A 20,219-nucleotide genomic window follows, 5' to 3' on the forward strand; every position below is an offset into this window, starting at 1 on the left:
CTCCTCCTGCACCTATTGTCTATTGTCTAAACCAAGGATCTCAGAGAAAACCCTTGCAGGTTTAGTTTAGTTTAGAGATACAATGTGGAAACAGGCCCTTCGGCCCACTGGGTCCGCGCCGACCAGCGATCCCCGCACACTAACACTATCCTACACACACCAGGGACAATTTTTTTTACATTTACCAAGCCAATTAACCTACAAACCTGTACGTCTTTGGAGTGTGGGAGGAAATCAAAGATCTCAGAGAAAACCCACGCGGGTCACGGGGAGAACGTACAAACTCCGTTCAGACAGCACCCGTAGTCGGGATGGAACCCGGGTCTCTGGCGCCGTGAGGCAGCAACTCTACCGCTGCGCCACCGTGACAACCACAGGTATCCGTAAAGTCCAGAAATAAGTTAAAGAGTACATCAGCGATTTGATAATAGCAGAGTTTGCACGTGAGGCCGTCTCACCTTTACAAGGTCATCAAAGATGGACAATGAACGCGGCCTTGACAATGAAACCTATTTCTCAAAATAACCGGAATGGCAGATTATAAGTCGCTGCCTCTGTGGAGGAGAGTTATTTACTGTGTGACCGAGCCGTTAAACGCTGATTTACAAGCCTTCACATTTTGCAGTAACCATGGAAACACAAGTTAATTATCGGAGTCAGAAAGCAGAGAACGAGTCTCTTCATTCCAGACGTTTACAGGTTCAATATCTGCAGTGCTAATAAATGTTTTATCTGGTATTTCAGATATGAATAATTTTGGTTCCCTGCTGTTGAAATTAATTTATTTTTCGTTCTTTGAGCGATTGAATCATTTCTTGTCTTTTATTTTAATTTAATTAGTTTGTTCACACATTGACTCGTTCTTAAAGGGGCATTGACCCATCTCCAGTCACGGCTGGGAATTCCACCCAGGGATCCTACACATGGAGTGTAAAACATCTCACGGTGGCATCTCAACATCTCATGTTGGCCTTCATAACAAGAGGAGTTGAGTGTAGGAGCAAAGAGGTCCTTCTGCAGTTGTACAGGGCCCTAGTGAGACCGCACCTGGAGTACTGTGTGCAGTTTTGGTCTCCAAATTTGAGGAAGGATATTCTTACTATTGAGGTAAGTTCACCAGGTTAATTCCCGGAATGGCGGGACTGTCATATGTTGAAAGACTGGAGCGACTAGGTTTGTATACACTGGAATTTAGAAGGATGAGAGGGGATCTTATTGAAGCATAAGATTATTAAGGGATTGGACACACTAGAGGCAGGAAACATGTTCCCAATGTTGGGGGAGTCCAGAACCAGGGGCCACAGTTTAAGAATAAGGGGTAGGCCATTTAGAACGGAGATGAGGAAAAACCTTTTCAGCCAGAGTTGTAAATCTGGAATTCTCTGCCTCAGAAGGCAGTGGAGGCCAATTCTCTGGATGCTTTCAAGAGAGAGTTAAATAGAGTTCTTAATGATAGCGGAGTCAGGGGGTATGGGGAGATGGCAGGAACGGGGTACTGATTTAGAATGATCAGCTATGATCACATTGAATGGTGGTGCTGGCTCGAAGGGCCGAATGGCCTACTCCTGCACCTATTGTCTATTGTCACAGCGCCAGAGACCTGGGTTTGATCCTGACTACAGGTGCTGTTTGTACGTTCATAAGGTCATAAGTGATAGGAGTAGAATTAGGCCATTCGGCCCATCAGGTCTACTCCGCCATTCAATCGTGGCTGATCTATCTCTCCCTCCTAACCCCATTCTCCTGCCTTCTCCCCATAACCTCTGACACCCGTACTAATCAATCAGACTCTGATCTGAAGAACTTGGTCTAAAGAAGGGTCTAGACCAGAAACGTCACATATCCATCTTCTCCAGGGATGCTGCCTGATCCGCTGAGTTACTCCAACACTTTGCGTCCTTAAGAATTTTGCATTCCCAGGATTAAATTAATCATTGGCATTCAACAGCACCATTAGTGGAGATCTATGAGTCTGAAGAAGGGTCTCGACCCGAAACATCACCCATTCCTTCTCTCCTGAGATGCTGCCTGACCTGCTGAGTTACTCCAGCATTTTGTGAATAAATACCTTCGATTTGTACCAGCATCTGCAGTTATTTTCTTATAGAACTATGAGTGTCCTCAGCTGAGATTTGGGGAAAATTCAATTAAATAATATTCATTTTGAATTTTCCTAATAGATTTGACCTTTGTGGAGGGTGTTGGTGAGTTTAAATAGTACAGAACATACAGCTGACTTGTTAGTGTGCGTGCGTGTAATGCAGCTTTCTAAAGTGCCAATTAGCTTTGTTAAGACATCACCCTTTTGTGTATACCACTTCTTTTTTGAAAGTCGTCACACTCCAGTAATTAAACTGTTGTCCAACAGAGCTGAAGGATTTACAGAAACTCCATTGCTGCATGTAAACTACTTCCAACTAAACGGTGGGACACATCAGAACGGTTCGTTCCCGCTCTCCCAGTAATCAATTAGCGATTAATTGCTCTGTCATTTTGTGCGACATTTTCTGAATTGTAAATGATTAGTTCTGTTCAGTTCTGGTTACAAAATCTCGCTGCTTCGTGGAGAGAAATCAAAGCATTGATTGGATAGGGTGGTGTTGCTACTTTCAATGATCAAGCATTTGCTTCTCAGTCTGGTCGGTTTACAAGTCAAACTGGCAGAGGAACTCTGAGCGAAGGAATGGGTGACGTTTCGGCTCGAGACCCTTCTTCAGACTGATGTCAGGGGAGGGGGCGGGACAGAGATAGTATGTAGTGGGAGACGGGAAGACAGTGGGAGAACTGGGAAGGGGGAGGGGATGGAGAGAGAGGGAAAGCAAGGGCTACTTGAAGTTAGAGAAGTCAATGTTCATACCGCTGGGATGTAAGCTGCCCAATCGAAATATGAGGTGCTGTTCCTCCAATTTGCGCTGGGCCTCACTCTGACAATGGAGGAGGCCCAGGACAGAAAGGTCAGATTGGGAATGGGAGGGGGAGTTAAAGTGCTGAGCCACCGGGAGATCAGGTTGGTTCACTCGGGCTGAGCGAAGGTGATCGCCAAGTCTGCGTTTGGTCTCACCGATATATATGAGTCCACATCTTGAACAACGGACACAGTAGATGAGTTTGGGGGAGGTGCAAGTGAACCTCTGTCTAACCTGTAAAGACTGTCGGGGTCCCTGGACAGAGTCGAGGGAGGAGGTATAGGGACAGGTGTTGCATCTCCTGCAGTTCTCTGTACAATTCTCTATACCGGCCTCCATCTGTGGCCGTCTACTGATTGTTTATTCTGTCCAGTTGAGGAGCATGTGTGGTCGTAGATTTTTTAGCAGCGGATGCAATAGATGAGGTTGGAGGAGGTGCAGGTGAACCTTTGTCTTTAGCAGCGGATGCATCGGCAAAACCAAGCGCAGGCTCGGCGATCACTTCGCTGAACACCTGCGCTCGGTCCGCATTAACCAAACTGATCTCCCGGTGGCCGAGCACTTCAACTCCCCCTCCCATTCCCAGTCTGACCTTTCTGTCATGGGCCTCCTCCAGTGCCATAGTGAGGCCCACCGGAAATTGGAGGAACAGCACCTCATATTTCGCCTGGGCAGTTTGCAGCCCAGTGGTATGAACATCGACTTCTCCAACTTTAGATAGTTCCTCTGTTCCTCTCCTCCCCTCCCCCTTCCCAGATCTCCCTCTATCTTCCTGTCTCCACCTATACCCTTGCTTTGTCCCGCCCCCCTGACATCAGTCTGAAGAAGGGTCTCGACCCGAAACGTCACGTCACCCATTCCTTCTCTCCTGAAATGCTGCCTGACCTGCTGAGTTACTCCAGCATTTTGTGAATAAATACCTTTGAGGAGCATGTGTGAAGCTTTCAATGCTGTAGTTTTATAAAAGCTCCATTGGTTTCTGAATGCTTTTATTCTTTATTCTGTTGCCATGGAGATTTGCTATAAGGTTTCCCGATAAAGGTGGCTGATTGATTCACCGATTGAGTTTTTTTCTGTCATTTCAGCCGTTTTTGAGTAGTTCTGTTCAGTTTAGTTTCGTGATGTAATAATAATAATAATAATGCATTACATTTATATAGCGCTTTTCATATACTCAAAGACGCTTTACAGGGATTTAGAGAACATAGGGAAGTGAATAAATAGATAAATAAGTAAATGAACAGAGAAAGGAGACAGAAGGTGAGGTGACCTTCAGTGGTTGAAGGCAGTACTGAACAGGTGAGACTTCAGTGATGTTTTGAATGTGGTGAGTGTGGAGGAGTCTCTGACGGTTTGGGGTAGTGAGTTCCATAGGGTGGGAGCAGCGATGGAGAAAGCCCTGTCCCCCCAGGATCTGAGTTTGGTCCGGATGTGGGGGGATAGGAGATTGGCAGCGGCAGAGCGGAGGGTGCAGGTGGGAGTGTGCCTGTGGAGGAGGCCGGTCAGGTAGGATGGGGCCAGGTTATGGAGGGCTTTGTAGGTCATGAGGAGGATTTTGTACTGGATTCTCTGGGGGATGGGGAGCCAGTGGAGTTTGTAAAGGACGGGGGTGATATGGTCACGGATCGGGGTGTGGGTGAGTAGACGGGCAGCGGAGTTTTGAATGTATTGAAGTTTACTGATGATTTTTGAGGGTGCGCCATAGAGGAGGCTGTTGCAGTAGTCCAGACGGGAGGTGATGAAGGCGTGGATGAGGGTTTCTGCAGCTGTGCAGGAGAGGCAGTGTGGATACAGTGTGGATACAGGTCCAACGTATTCATGTTGATCATTGACCACCCCCACACTGGTTCTATGTCCTCACACATTCGGGGCAATGTTCAGAAGCCAATTAACCTACAAACCCACACGTCTTTGGAGTGTGGGAGGAAACCGGAGCACCCGGAGAAAACTCGCGCGGTCAGGGGGAGAACGTACAAACTCCGTACAGACAGGATGGAACCCGAGTCTCTGGCGCTGTGAGGCAGCAACTCTACCGCTGCGCCACCGAGCCTATCCTTTCCATCATTGAATCTTGGTTCTCTTCTAGAAGAAGGGTCTTGACCCGAAACGTCACCCATTCCTTCTCTCCAGAGATTTTTAGATTTAATAGATTTAGAGATACAGCGCGGAAACAGGCCCTTCGGCCCACCGGGTCCGCGCCGCCCAGCGATCCCCGCACATTAACACTATCCTACACCCTAGGGACAATTTTTACATTAATTTTTACAGCCAATTAACCTACATACCTGTACGTCTTTGGAGTGATGCTGCCTGTCCCGCTGAGTTACTCCAGCATTTGGTGTCTACCTTGGTTCTCTTCATTTTGACGTGTTGTATTGATGCTCTGTCCAATATCTACCAGATGAGAGTCTGTGGTGCAGTAAACACTGGCTCCAAATTGCCTTTAATCAGATAATCGTGCTCTGAGGAGCAATGTGGATTGAGTTGCCTGTGAATGGATTACTAGCTCTGCCTTCAAAATATCCACTGACTTGGCCTCCACAGCCCTCTGTGGCAATGAGTTCCACACATTCACCACCCTCTGACTAAAGAATTTCCTCCTCACCTCCTTTCTAAAAGAGCGCCCTTTAATTCTGAGGCGGTGACTTCTCCCACCAGTGGAAACATCCTCTCCACATCCACTCTATCCAGGCCTTCCATTATTCTGTACGTTTCAATGAGGTCCCACCCCTCATCCTTCTAAACTCCAGCGAGTACAGGCTCAGTGCTGACAAACGCTCATCATGTGCTAACTCACTCATTCATGTTTAGACCGTAATGTTGTGTCCTTATTGTTTTGATGTTTTCATGCTTTATTCTTAATTGTTAACTGTCTCTTTGTGTTGTCGTTTGTGAGCGGAGCACCAAGGCACATTCCTTGTACGTGCACATACTTGGCCAATAAACCTATTCATTCATTCACTCAATCCTGGGATCGTTCTCGTAAAAACCTCCTCTGGACCCTCCTCTCCAGAGCCAGCACATCCTTCCTCAGATACGGGGCCCAAATTTGCTCACAGTGCTACAGTGACAAACACAGTTTCCAGCAGGGATATGCTTCATCTTGCGGAGTTGGCCACAAGAGGGAACAATTATTATTTTAACGGCAATTTGACATTGAGATTTTAAACGGAATGCTTGAGCATTTGTGACAATGTGATGACAATGTGGGTGATGTGTTTGGGGGGAAGTCCTGGCCTCATTGATGCTGTGCGGCAGACACAACACTCTTATTCACCGGGCATTTAGCGGCTGCTAAATCAAGCTCGCGGCCTCAAGCACCTGAAACCCAGTGCAAAGCAGTGACATTAACGTGAGCAGAAGATTTCCTTTACTTTCAGTTTGGCGATACAGTGCGGAAACAGGCCCTTCGGCCCACCGGGTCCACGCCGACCAGCAATCCCCGCACACTGCAGATGCTGGTTGTGCAGATCCACGGTGGCGCAGCGGTAGAGTTGCTGCCTTACAGCACTTGCAGCGCCAGAGACCCAGGTTCGATCCCGACTACGGGCGCCGTCTGTACGGAGTTTGTACGTTCTCCCCGTGACCTGCCTGGGTTTTCTCTGAGATCTCCTGTTTCATCCCACACTCCAAAGACGGACAGGTGTGTAGGTTAATTGGCTTGGTGTAAATGTAAATTGTCCCTAGTGTGTGTAGGATAGTGTTGATGTGTGGGGATCGCTGGGCGGCGCGGACTCGGTGGGCCGAAGGGCCTGTTTCCGCGCTCTATCTCTAAACTAAACATAAAAGGACACAAAGTGCTGGTTTAGTTTAGTTTAGTTTCGAGATACAGCGCGGATACAGGCCCTTCGGCCCACCGAGTCCGCGCCGCCCAGCGACCCCCGCACACTGGTTGAGGTGTGCGTTGTGCAGGGCGGTGGGCGGACTACCATTCTGGTCTTCACGATGAGCCCCAACACTTGTTACACCCACCTTAGGGAGCAGCCGTCACCTCAATAGACAATAGACAATGGGTGCAGGAGGAGGCCATTCAGCCCTTCGAGCCAGCACCACCATTCAATGTGATCATGGCTGATCATCCTCAATCAGTACCCCGTTCCTGCCTTCTCCCCATACCCCCTGACTCCGCTATCCTTAAGAGCTCTATCTAGCTCTCTCTTGAATGCATTCAGAGAATTGGCCTCCACTGCCTTCTGAGGCAGAGAATTCCACAGATTCTGAGTGAAAAAGTTTTTCCTCATCTCCGTTCTAAATGGCCCACCCCTTATTCTTAAACTGTGGCCCCTGGTTCTGGACTCCCCCAACATTGGGAACATGTTTCCTGCCTCTAACGTGTCCAACCCCTTAATAATCTTATATGTTTCGATAAGATCCCCTCACATCCTTCTATATTCCAGTGTATACAAGCCTAGTCGCTCCAGTCTTTCAATGTATGACAGTTCTGTTCCGATCCAGCGAGGAACTCCACGGTGGACATGGTGCCCCGTCCTGTCCCTGGTCCGACTCTTGAACTCAGACCCTGCCGACTCAGAGGCGAGGGTGTTCCCCGCTGTGTGTCCGCCACAGCAAAGACAGCTCGGGCTAACTTATAGGGCGGCACGGTGGCGCAGCGGTAGAGTTGCTGCCTCACAGCGCCAGAGACCCGGGTTCCATCCTGACTACGGGTGCTGTCTGTACGGAGTTTGTACGTTCTCCCCGTGACCTGCGTGGGCTTTCTCCAGGTGCTCCGGTCACCTCCCACACTCTAAAGACGCGCATGTTTGTAGGTTAATTGGCTCCCTAGATTGTCCCTGGTGGGTGTAGGATAGAACTAGTGTACTAGTGATCGCTGGTCGGTGTGGCCTTTGTGGGCCATGGGTTCTGAATCCACGCTGTATCTCTAAAACAAACTAAAATCACTAAGTGTGTAGGAAGGTGTTTATTCGCAAAATGCTGGAGTAACTCAGCAGGTCAGGCAGCATCTCAGGAGAGAAGGAATGGGTGACGTTTTCGGGTCGAGACCCTTCTGCAGGCTGAACTCTTTTACGATCTATGGAGCTGTTGTTAGTCTTCCCAGCAGTGTGAGCCACTTGTTCTCTGTCTCTTTCCACCACAGGGCAGGACCTCAGGTTCCCAGCTGTGGCTCTGTGGCTGACCGTCGGCCTGTCCATCTGCCTGGTGGCATTGCTGGCTGCCCTGGGTTACGTGTGCAGGAGGAAGATTCAGCAGAGCTGCAAGGAGGACCAGGGAGGTGAGTCCATGTTTATAAGTGGCGGCACGGTGGCGTAGCGGTAGAGTTGCCGCCTTACAGCGAATGCAGCGCCGGAGACTCAGGTTCGATCCCGACTACGGGCGCCGTCTGTACGGAGTTTGTACGTTCTCCCCGTGACCTGCGTGGGTTTTCTCCGAGATCTTCGGCTTCCTCCCACACTCCAAAGACGTACAGGTGTGTAGGTTAATTGGCTGGGCAAATGTAAAAATGTGTGTAGGATTGTGTTAGTGTGCGGGGATCGCTGGGTGGCGCGGACCCCGTGGGCTGAAGGGCCTGTTTCCGCGCTGTATCTCTAAATCTAAAAATGTGACCAGCCTGAGTGGACCTGTTGGGTCCAAGCCTCTCCTGATTGCCATTCCGCCTCCTTCTGATCCCACCTCTTCCGCTCCACTACCCCGCCCCTCATTGGCCGCCACTCCCATCACTCGTGGGGGTCCCGTCCCCTTCCCACTCCTCCAGGTCCTGCCTCTTCCGCTCTTTTCACCCCCCACCCCCCCATCGGCCGCCACTCCCGTCACTCGGGCGGGTCTCGTTCCCTCCCCCCCACCTTCCAGTCCCGCCTCTTCCGCTTTCCTCCCCCTCCCATTGGCTGCCACTGCCGTCACTCATAGGGGTCTCGTCCCCTCCCCCCCTCCTTCAGGTCCCGCCCCTTTCGCTCTTCTCACCCCCGCCCCATCGGCCGCCACTCCCGTCACTCGGGCGGGTCCCGTCCACTCCCCCTCCTTCAGGTCCCGCCCCTTTCTCTCTTCTCACCCCCCCCCCCCCATCGGCTGCCACTCCGTCACTCGGGCGGGTCTCGCCCCCGGCGGCCATCTTGGGCACGGCAAGTGTAAAAGACATTTATTCAATTTTTTAAAAAGTCATTTTTAAAGTTTAAAAAGTGAATAACTTTTTAAATATGACGTCCATTTGAACCGCAGCCCAATGGCGAGTAAGGTCGGCCTAAAATTGTTGCGCTATCGTGTACCGTTTTCGGGAACAAATCTATCCACAAACCCACAACTATATAAGATGAGAGTTTTGGTAATATATATAGATAGGAGTGCAATTAGGCCATTCGGCCCATCAAGTCTACTCCGCCATTCAATCATGGCTGATCTATCTCTCCCTCTCAACCCCATTCTCCTGCCTTCTCCTCATTACCTCCGGCAGGTCAGTCTTAAAGAAGTCCCCAACCTGCCCCAACTCCACAACGAACGATTCCTCCTCCACAATGATTGAATTGCTGACAAGTCACAGTGAAATTCTTTGCTTGCATACCCAAGGTATGCAAAGAGTCACCACATAAAGGGCGCTGACAAAGTCACAAAGTGTACACATTGTCCGCACCAGGTCCCCCTTTGTTCTCCCCCCCCCCCCCCCCCCCCACGTCTCGAGATATTGGAATATTGATAAATAAGTCAATTAAGCCATTCATCAGTTTCTTTACTTTGATCAATGTGGTTGTTTTTAATAGCAGGTTGTGATTGATCGAGCAGGAAGGGGTGCAATTCATGAATCTGAATAAGAAAAAATTTCTAACTTCGGAGTCCCAGTAAATGCCAAAAGTGGTCGCTCATAGTCTTCTTCTTCTTAAGCCCTTGGCTCCTCTAGGGAGCATAGGCCGTTAACAAATGTCCTCCACTTCACCCGGTCTTTCGAGATCTCCCCAGTTGAGCCCACTCCCAGACATTTCTGCCTGGACCCCTCTTCTCCAGCTGTTCCTGGGGCAAACTCTTTTCCTTTGTCCCTGGGGGTTCCATTTCAGGGCTTGCCGGGGCGATGTTTGTGGCGAGTTTTCTGAGGGTGTGTCCAATCCAACTCCATTTTCTCTTTCGAATTTGTAAGTCAATGGGATCCTGGCTTGTTCTTTCCCACAGGTCCACATTGCTTACGTTGTCTCTCCTCCAGATGTTCAGTTTCATCAGTTTCTTTACTTTGATCAATGTGGTTGTTTTTAATAGCAGGTTGTGATTGATCGAGCAGGAAGGGGTGCAGTTTGTGAGTCAGAATCAGGACAAATTTCTAACTTCGGAGTCCCAGTAAATGCCAAAAGTGGTCACTCATCGTTGAGGGCTAATCAATCACACAGTAGCACCTGGATGCATTTTATAAAATTGCTTCGCAAAATTAATCAACAAAACTTGACGCCACTTAATAACCCACCATTGAGTGACAACACTTCTCAAAGTCATCAAACTTGCTCACATTAAGCAATAGTAACTGCTGATGAATAATCTGTAAAGTGTCGGCATGGTGGCGCAGCGGTAGAGTTGCTGCCTCACAGCACCAGAGTCCCGGGTTCCATCCTGACTACGGGGGTGCTGTCTGTGCGGAGTTTGTACGTTCTCCCTCTGACCGCGTGGGTTTTCTCCGGGTGCTCTGGTTTCCCCCCACACTCCAAAGACGTGCAGGTTTGTAGGTTAATTCAGTAAAAATTGTAAGGTGTCCCCAGTGTGTAGGATAGTGTTCGTTGGTCGGTGCGGACTCGGTGGGCAGAAGGGCCTGTTTCCACGCTGTATCTCTAAACTAAACTAAACTGAACTAGACTAAACTAAATATCAGATTGACATCGCATGGCATGATCCTAGAACTGATAGACAGAAAAAGCTGGAGTAACTGCGGCACGGTGGCGCAGCGGTAGAGTTGCTGCCTTACAGCGAATGCAGCGCCGGAGACTCAGGTTCGATCCTGACTACGGGCGCCGTCTGTACGGAGTTTGTACGTTCTCCCCGTGACCGGCGCGGGTTTTCTCCGAGATCTTCGGTTTCCTCCCACACTCCAAAGACGTGCAGGTTTGTAGGTTAATTGGCCGGGCAAATGTAAAAATTGTCCCTAGTGTGTGTAGGATAGTGTTAGTGTGCGGGGATCGCTGGGCGGCACGGACCCGGTGGGCCGAAGGGCCTGTTTCTGCGCTGTATCTCTAAATCTAAAAAAATCTAAACTCAACGGTTCAGGCAGTGAAGGAATGGGTGACGTTTCAGGTCGAGACCCTTCTTCAAACCTGTACGCCTTTGGAGTGTGGGAGGAAACCGGAGCACCCGGAGAAATCCCACGCAGGTCACGGGGAGAACGTACAAACTCCATACAGACAGCACCCTTAGTCAGGATTGAACCCGGGTCTCTGGCGCTGTGAGGCAGCAACTCTACCGCTGCACCACCAATAATGGAATGATTTGCATTGAATAATAATTACAGACAGAAAGAAAAAGACTTGGAACTGACTTTCGCATATGTACAGATGATTTTAAAGGTGCAAATCCTCATAAGAAAAAGTCTGACTTATAATTATTTGCATTATTTCATTTAATGTTTTAAAATTATTTTACTTCAAAAATTGAGTTGCTGCTGAATATATATGTTTGCCTAATGATTATTTATGTACATAAATCTTGTACACACTTAGAAAGCAATGAGTCCTTTGATGAAAATCCCACAGAGCCTGACTCCTCAGGAACTGGAGCTTCTCACGAATTAACAATTTATTAATTATCAGAGAACTCACATCAAAGCACTTGCCCATTAGAGGTGGAAGTGAAGTTGATGCGGTCCACGAATCCACAGAATAAATTTGCAAACATTGACGTACTTCGAATAGTTTTTAGTTTTAGTTTTAGAGATTCAGCGCGGAAACAGTCCCATCGGCCCACCGAGTCCGCGCCGACCAGCGATCCCCGCACTCCAACACACGAGGGACAATTTTACCTTTGTACATTTTTTACCAAGCCAAATAACCTACAAACCTGTACGTCTTTGGAATGTGGGAAGAAACCGGAGCACCCAGAGAAAACCCACGCATGTCAAGTCAAGTCAAGTCAAGTCAAGTTTATTTGTCACATACACATACACGATGTGCAGTGAAATGAAAGTGGCAATGCCTGCGGATTGTGCACGAAAAAGAATTACAGTTACAGCATATAAATAAAGTTAATAAGTTACTATAGTGTAGACAAAAATGTAGTCCCTGGAGTTATAAAAGTTGACAGTCCTGATGGCCTGTGGGAAGAAACTCCGTCTCATCCTCTCCGTTTTCACAGCGTGACAGCGGAGGCGTTTGCCTGACCGTAGCATCTGGAACAGTCCGTTACTGGGGTGGTAGGGGTCCCTCATGATCTTGGTTGCTCTGGATCTGCACCTCCTGATGTATAGGTCCTGCAGGGGGGCGAGTGTAGTTCCCATGGTGCGTTCTGCCGAACGCACTACTCTCTGCAGGGCCATCCTGTCCTGGGCAGAGCTGTTCCCAAACCAGACTGTAATGTTGCCGGACAGGATGCTCTCTACAGCCCTGGAGTAGAAGCAATGAAGGATCCTCAGAGACACTCTGAATTTCCTCAGCTGTCTAAGATGGTAAAGGCGCTGCTTTGCCTTACCCACCAGTGCGGCAATGTGTGTTGCCCACGTCAGATCCTCTGCGATGCGGACTCCCAAGTATTTAAAACTGCTCACCCTATCCACAGTAGACCCATTTATCTCCAGTGGCGTGTACGTCCTTGGATGTTTAGCCCTTCTGAAGTCCACAATCAGCTCCTTCGTTTTAGTGACATTCAAGAGGAGGCTATTGTCCTGACACCAGAGTGCCAGATCAGCCACCTCCTCCCGGTAGGCCTTCTCATCGTTGTTGGAGATCCGGCCCACCACCACAGTGTCATCAGCAAACTTGATGATGGAGTTTGAGCTGAACCTTGCCCCACAGTCATGTGTGTACAGGGAGTACAGTAGGGGGCTAAGGACGCAACCCTGGGGGGATCCTATGTTCAGGGTGAGAACGTACATGGGGAGAATGTACAAACTCCGTACAGACAGCACCCGTAGTCAGGATCGAACCCGGGTCCCTGGCACTTATTGGAGATCTCTGTTTTCCTCCCACACTCCAAAGAAGTACAGGTGTGTAGGTTAATTGGCTTGGTGTAAATGTAAAAATTGTCCCTGGTGTGTGTAGGATAGTGTTAATGTGCGGGGATCGCTGGTCGGTGCGGACTCGGTGGGCCGAAGGGCCTGCTTCAGTGCTGCATCTCTAAATCTAAACTGAACTAAATGGCAGCCTTTATGACTTCAACTATTCCAAAGTGTTTCACAGCTGAGCTTTGAAGTGTAGTCAGTGGTGTAATGCAAGAAACATTGCAACTGATTCTTGACAGAAAGCTGCCACAATCAGTGGCATGTTCATATAATCAGTGTCTGAATGTTCTGGAAGAGGACCATAGAGTCCCCTTCACCCACATCCCTCCCTCTGCCTTTGCATCAAACTCCTCCTTTCCGCTAAACTGACAACCTTTTGTCGCCTTTGTCATTTGGTCCACCCATCGGCCAATCACCCCCCCACTCCCTCCTCTCAAAGTGCTGGAGTAACTCAGCAGGTCAGGCAGCATCTGTGGAGAACATGGATAGGTGACGTTTCACAGTGTGCTGGAGTAACTCAGTGGGTCAGGCAGCATCTGTGGAGAACATGGATAGGTGACGTTTCACAGAGTGCTGGAGTAACTCAGCGGGACAGGCAGCATCTCTGGAGAACATGGATAGGTGACGTTTCACAGAGTGCTGGAGTAACTCAGCGGGTCAGGCAGCATCTCTGGAGAACATGGATAGATGACATTTCACAGGGTGCTGGAGTAACCCAGCGGGTCAGGCAGCATCTGTGGAGAATATGGATAGGTGACGTTTCACTGAGTGCTGGAGTAACTCAGTGGGACAGGCAGCACCTCTGGAGAACATGGATAGGTGACGTTTAGGGTTGGGACCCTTTTTCAGACCCTGTCTGAAGAAGGGTGTTGACCTGAAACGTCACCCATTCCTTCTCTCCAGAGATGCTGCCTGTCCCGCTGAGTTACTCCAGCATTGTGTGTCTATCTTCGGTTAAGACCAGCATCTGTAGTTCCTTCCTACACAGGCCCTTCAGCCCATCGTGTCTGAGCAGACCATCAAGCCCCCGTTCACGCCAATCCTCCACCCAACTCTTCGTGAGCCGCTGTTACTCCAGCAATGCGCTGTGTGACTATGAGCGGGACATTCAATGGTCCATGGAACACTTCCCATTGGAATGGTTTGTACGCCATCTTGCTGGAATAGCCGCAATATTTTGATTGCTCCATGCAAAATAACGTTTGCTGTTTTCTACAAAAGAGATAAATAGATAGCAACAGCTTTCTTCCTGCATGTTACATTGGATAACCCATCTGTTCGAAGAATTTTGCGTTACAAACAACAAACAAACAAAAAGTAAAGAATTGTTATATTTGGAACAGTGTGGAAACAGGCCCTTCGGCCCACTGAGTCCATGCCGACCAGCGATCGTACATACACTATTTCTTTGGAAATTGGAGGAACATCACCTCATATTTCGCCTGGGCAGCTTGCAGCCCAGCGGTATGAACATTGACTTCTCCAACTTTAGATAGTTCCTCTGTCCCTCTCTTCCCCTCCCCCTTCCCAGATCTCCCTCTATCTTCCTGCCTCCACCTATATCCTTCCTTTGTCCCGCCCCCCCTGACATCAGTCTGAAGAAGGGTCTCGACCCGAAACGTCACCCATTCCTACTCTCCTGAGATGCTGCCTGACCTGCTGAGTTACTCCAGCATTTTGTGAAATAAATACACTATTTCTTTAATCAGAGGGTGGTGAATCTGTGGAATTCGTTGCCACACAAGGTTGTGGAGGCCAAGTCAGTGGATAATTCTACGGCGGACATAGACAGATTCTTGATTAGTACGGGTGTTGGAGGTTTTGGGGAGAAGGCAGGAGAATGGGGTTGGGATGGAGAGATAGACCAGCCATGATTGAATGGCGGAGTAGACTTGATTTGCCGAATGGACTAATTCTGCTCCTATCAATAGACAATAGACAATAGGTGCAGGAGGAGGCCATTCGGCCCTTCGAGCCAGCACCGCCATTCAATGTGATCATGGCTGATCATTCTCAATCAGTACCCCGTTCCTGCCCTCTCCCCATACCCCCTGACTCCGCTATCCTTAAGAGCTGTATCTAGCTCTCTCTTGAATGCATTCAGAGAATTGGCTTATCACTTATGACATGGCTGGTGCCATCCAACGGGACAATTTAGAGAAGCCAATTAACCTGGTAATCGCTGGTCGGCATGGACTCTGTGGGCCGAAGGGCCTGTTTCTACACTTTCTCTGAATTAAACTAAACTAAAAATGCCCATCAGATCCACAGCAAATGTCCCTCGTACAGACGTGATGGTTGTTAGATTAATTAGTGTGCTAACCAGCCTGACAGCAGATGGGTGATGGGACAATTAGGAGGGATTTATTTGATGGTCGCAGAGAGAATGGGCCATCTCCACACCAACATTGAACATTTTATTTGATTGCAAACATCAAAGCTGCAAAACATAGCATGCATAATAATGAGAGGATTTAAACTGAGCCTTTCCAAAATTCATGAATTAGATTCCAGTCAGGCTTGTTGGTTGCAGTTAGTGACACAGCATAGAAACAACCTCTGGCCCACCGGGTCCACGCCGACCATCGGTCACCTGACCACACCCATCTCACTTTTGCATCCATTCCCAGCCCATTAGGAGAAATTTGCAGAGGGCTGATTAACCTACAAACCTGCAGCGTAGGTTTACTAGGTTAATTCCCGGAATAGCGGGACTGTCATATGTTGAAAGACTGGAGCGACTAGGCTTGTATACATTGGAATTTAGATGAGAGGGGATCTTATCGTAACGTATAAGATTATTAAGGGGTTGGACACGTTAGAGGCAGGAAACATGTTCCCAATGTTGGGGGAGTCCAGAACCAGGGGCCACAGTTTAAGAATAAGGTGTAGGCCATTTAGAACTGAGATGAGGAAAAAAATGTTCAGTCAGAGAGTTGTGAATCTGTGGAATTCTCTGCCTCAGAAGGCAGTGGAGGCCAATTCTCTGAATGCATTCAAGAGAGAGCTAGATAGAGCTCTTAAGGATAGCGGAGTCAGGAGGTATGGGGAGAAGGCAGGAACGGGGTACTGATTGAGAATGATCAGCCATACGACAGAACTTTATCCATCCCCAGAGAGAAATTGTTGTGCCAACAGTGACAACACCCAACAAGGCACACGAAAACCTGAAATTAAAATTAAATTAAAAGTGGGGGAAAAAAGGACTGCTGGCTGGCTGCCATGTGCACAGCGCCTTCACCGGAACGAACAAACACAGGCTTATCCCCTGGGCAGAGGATTGTAAACTAGATTGCCCCCCCTGCCCCCTCCCCCACACACCGAGTCCCCCTTTGTTCTCCTACCGTCCCTCACGGCGGTCCCCATTGTTTTTCCCCTCCCCCCCCATCACCTTGTCGACCGCTGGTCCCGGTCGATCGCAAGGCCTCACCACCGCCAAAGCTCCCACTGCCGTTTAATGTGGGCAGCTTCACTTAATACCCAACAATCTGGTCAGAGTCCTAGTATTACCTGGAGTATTGTGTACAGTTTTGGTCTCCTAATCTGAGGAAAGACATTCTAGCCTTAGAGGGAGTACAGAGAAGGTTCACCAGATTGATCCCTGGGATGGCAGGACTTTCATATGAAGAAAGACTGGATAGACTCGGCTTGTACACGCTGGAATTTAGAAGACTGATGGGGGAAAATTCTTAAGGGGTTGGAGAGGCTAGATGCGGGAAGATTGTTCCCGATGTTGGGGAAGTCCAGAACCAGGGGTCACAGTTTAAGGATAAGGGGGAAGTCTTTTAGGACCGAGATGAGAAAACATTTCTTCGCACAGAGAGTGGTGAGTCTGTGGAATTCTCTGCCACAGAAGGTAGTTGAGGCCAGTTCATTGGCTATATTTAAGAGGGAGTTAGATGTGGCCCTTGTGGCTAAAGGGATCAGGGGGTATGGAGAGAAGGCAGGTACGGGATACTGAGCTGGATGATCAGGCATGATCATATTGAATGGCGGTGCAGGCTCGAAGGGCCGAATGGCCTACTCCTGCACCTATTTTCTATGTTTCTATGTTTCTAGTCAGAGAGACGAATGCAATAGCAAAGCACTGGCATTTAGATAGACACGTGGAAGTGCAGGGAATAGAGGGATATAGATGTAACACTGCCTGGAAACAGGCCCTTCAGCCCAACTTGCCCACACCGGCCAACATGTCCCAGCTACACTACTCCCACCTGCCTGCGTTTGGCCCGTATCCCTCCAAACCTGTCCTGTCCATGTCCCCGTCTAACTGTCTCTTAAACGTTGTGCGGCACGGTGGCGCAGCGGTAGAGTTGCTGCCTTACAGCGAATGCAGCGCCGGAGGCCCAGGTTCGATCCTGACTACGGGCGCCGTCTGTACGGAGTTTGTACGTTCTCCCCGTGACCTGCGTGGGTTTTCTCCGAGATCTTCGGTTCCCTCCCACACTCCAAAGACGTGCAGGTGTGTAGGTTAATTGACTGGGTAAATGTAAAAATTGTCCCTAGTGTGTGTGTAGGATAGTGTTAGTGTGCGGGGATCGCTGGGCGGCGCGGACTCGGTGGGCCGAAGGGCCTGTTGCCGCGCTGTATCTCTAAATCTAAAAAATAGTCCCAGCCTCAACCACCTCCTCTGGCAGCCCGTTCCATACACCCACCACCCTCTGTGTTGTGGATGATGTGGAGGCAGATGAGATCAGTGTATCATGTGTATCACTTGGCATCATGTTCGGAACAGCATTAAATGCGCTACAATCCACGTCGTACAATTCGCTCATGGCCCTGTCATTTTTGCATTAAATTGTCTAACACACACAGGACGATGTCAGCGAGATCTGTCATCAGCTTTGAAGATAAACAAGAGCATCTGGCTGATGTATCATTAGCAGCCCTTCCTCGTATTGTGTTCGACGTCTCATTAAGACTTGTGGGAGGAAGCGATTTTGCTGAAGGTTTTTTATTATCTGCATCTTCCCAAAGGAGGGTGAGATTGCGATGTCGCCTTTGGTAGTTCCTGTCGGTTTGGTTGTTGTGTTGGTTAGACAGACACAAAAAGCTGGAGTAACTCAGAATAGGCAGCATCTCTGGAGAGAAGGAATGGGTGATGTTTCGGGTCGAGCCCCCTCCTTCAGGTGCTGATTTACACCGAAGATAGACGCAAAATGCTGGAGTAACTCAGCGGGACAGGCAGCATCTCAGGAGAGAAGGAATGGGTGACGTTTCGGGTCGGGACCCTTCTCAGATCATACTAGAATCGGCAGCAAAACGATGGTACAAATGAGAAGAGAGAACATCTAGGCTAGGACTGTGCAAAGCGGACAGGATCTCTCAAACCTAAAGATGTCTCACATTCGTCTCGTCGCTTACAACCCAGCAGAATGAATATTGATTTATCTAACTAAGGGGGTGGTGAATCTGTGGAATTCCTTGCCACAGAAGGCTGTGGAGGCCAAATCAGTGGATAGTTTTAAGGCAGAGATAGATAGATTCTTGATTAGTGTGGGTGTCAGGGGTTATGGGGAGAAGGCAGGAGAATGGGGTTAGGAGGGAGAGATAGATCAGCCATGATTGAATGTCGGAGTAGACTTGATGGGCCAAATAGCCTAATTCTACTCCTATCCCTTATGATCGTGTGAACCATTGTATCCCCTCTCTCTCCGTCCCTCCCCCACCCAAGTTGTTTTACTAGTTTCAAAGTCGTCTTGTTGAGTCTCATTGTCTGTAACTCGTTTTCACCTAGCCCACAGTCAACAATGGGCTGCATCCTTTACCATCATCACTTTTTTGCATATCGTTTGTTCTACATCACCGTCTACATCTCTCCTCCCCTTTTCCCCTGACTCTCAGTCTGAAGAAAGGGTCTCGACCCGAAACGTCACCTATTCCTTTTCTCCAGAGATGCTGCCTGTCCCGCTGAGTTACTCCAGCATTTTGTGTCTTCATCTAAAGATATCTTCTGCCAGATACAATGTGGAAGAAAATAACTGCAGACGCTGGTACAAATCGAAGGTATTTATTCACAAAATGCTGGAGTAACTCAGCAGGTCAGGCAGTATCTCAGGAGAGAAGGAATGGGTGACGTTTCGGGTCGAGACCCTTCTTCAGAATGTGGTATCTAGAGGACAGAATATGTTAATGGTTGTCACATGAAAAGCAAACACCAATCAAAAGATTGTTCGAACAAGGAGAGAGGTCATTTAGTCCCCCAAGCCCAAATCCATTGCAGTTAGGGTTGCCATATTAGCCGGGACATCCCATACTTTGTGCTGAATTAGTTTGTCCCGTATGGGACTGCCCTTGTCCCGTGTTAGTAAGGTTGCCAACTTCCTCACTCCCAAATACATAGAAACAGAGAAACATAGAAACATAGAAAATAGGTGCTGGAGGAGGCCATTCGGCCCTTCGAGCCAGCACTGCCATTCGAATTAGAATTAGAATTAGAATTAGAATTCTTTTATTGTCGTTGCAACAGGTACAACGAAATTAAAAAATAGCAATCCTGACAGTGCGTAACACGAAAGTAAAACATATATGCAATAAATGCAAAACAAATAAATACAAATGTATTAAATACAAAAGTTTTAACAGTGTGACCTAGTGCAGTTCTCGTATGGCCCTGGGGTAAAAACTGTTCTTGAGTCTGTTTGTTCGGGATTTGATCGACCTGAAACGTCGACCAGAGGGCAGAAGAACAAACAGACGGTGGCCGGGGTGGGATGGGTCTTTTATTATTTTGCCTGCTCTACTGAGGCAGCGTAGGCTGAACAGGTGCTCCAGGGAGGGCAGTGAGCAGCCGATGATCTTCTGGGCCGTCGTGATGACCCTCTGAAGGGCCTTCCTGTCCTTTTCTGAGCAGCTGGCATACCATGTGGTTATACAGTATGCCAGCACACTCTCGATGGAGCAGCGATAGAAGGACATCATGAGCTTCTCCTGCAGGTTGGTCTTCCTGAGGATCCTCAGGAAGTGGAGTCTCTGCTGTGCCTTCTTCACTGTGGTAATGGTGTTGGTAGACCAGGTAAGATCCTCTGTGATGTGCGTACCCAGGAACCTGAAAGCGGGTACCCTTTCCACACAGACCCCATTGATGTAGAGTGGGGATCATGGCCTATCATCCACAATCAGTAACCCGTGCCTGCCTTCTCCCCATATCCCTTGATTCCACTAGGCCCCAGAGCTCCATCTAA

The 20,219-nt window shown here is 48.8% G+C and overlaps 1 protein-coding gene across 3 annotated transcripts in view; it reads left to right on the top strand.

Annotated features, from left to right (window-relative positions):
- The window catches only part of LOC144610848 (CD276 antigen-like), a 110,972-nt gene that overhangs the window by 62,227 nt on the left and 28,526 nt on the right, over positions 1-20,219 (top strand). For all 3 annotated transcript variants that reach the window (XM_078429816.1, XM_078429817.1, XM_078429818.1), the window contains exon 6: positions 8,002-8,136. In XM_078429816.1, the coding sequence (XP_078285942.1) occupies positions 8,002-8,136 (135 nt within the window). The remainder of the gene's footprint in view (positions 1-8,001; positions 8,137-20,219) is intronic.

This window comes from Rhinoraja longicauda, chromosome 38 (genome assembly GCF_053455715.1).
Source record: "Rhinoraja longicauda isolate Sanriku21f chromosome 38, sRhiLon1.1, whole genome shotgun sequence".
NCBI lineage: Eukaryota > Metazoa > Chordata > Chondrichthyes > Rajiformes > Arhynchobatidae > Rhinoraja > Rhinoraja longicauda.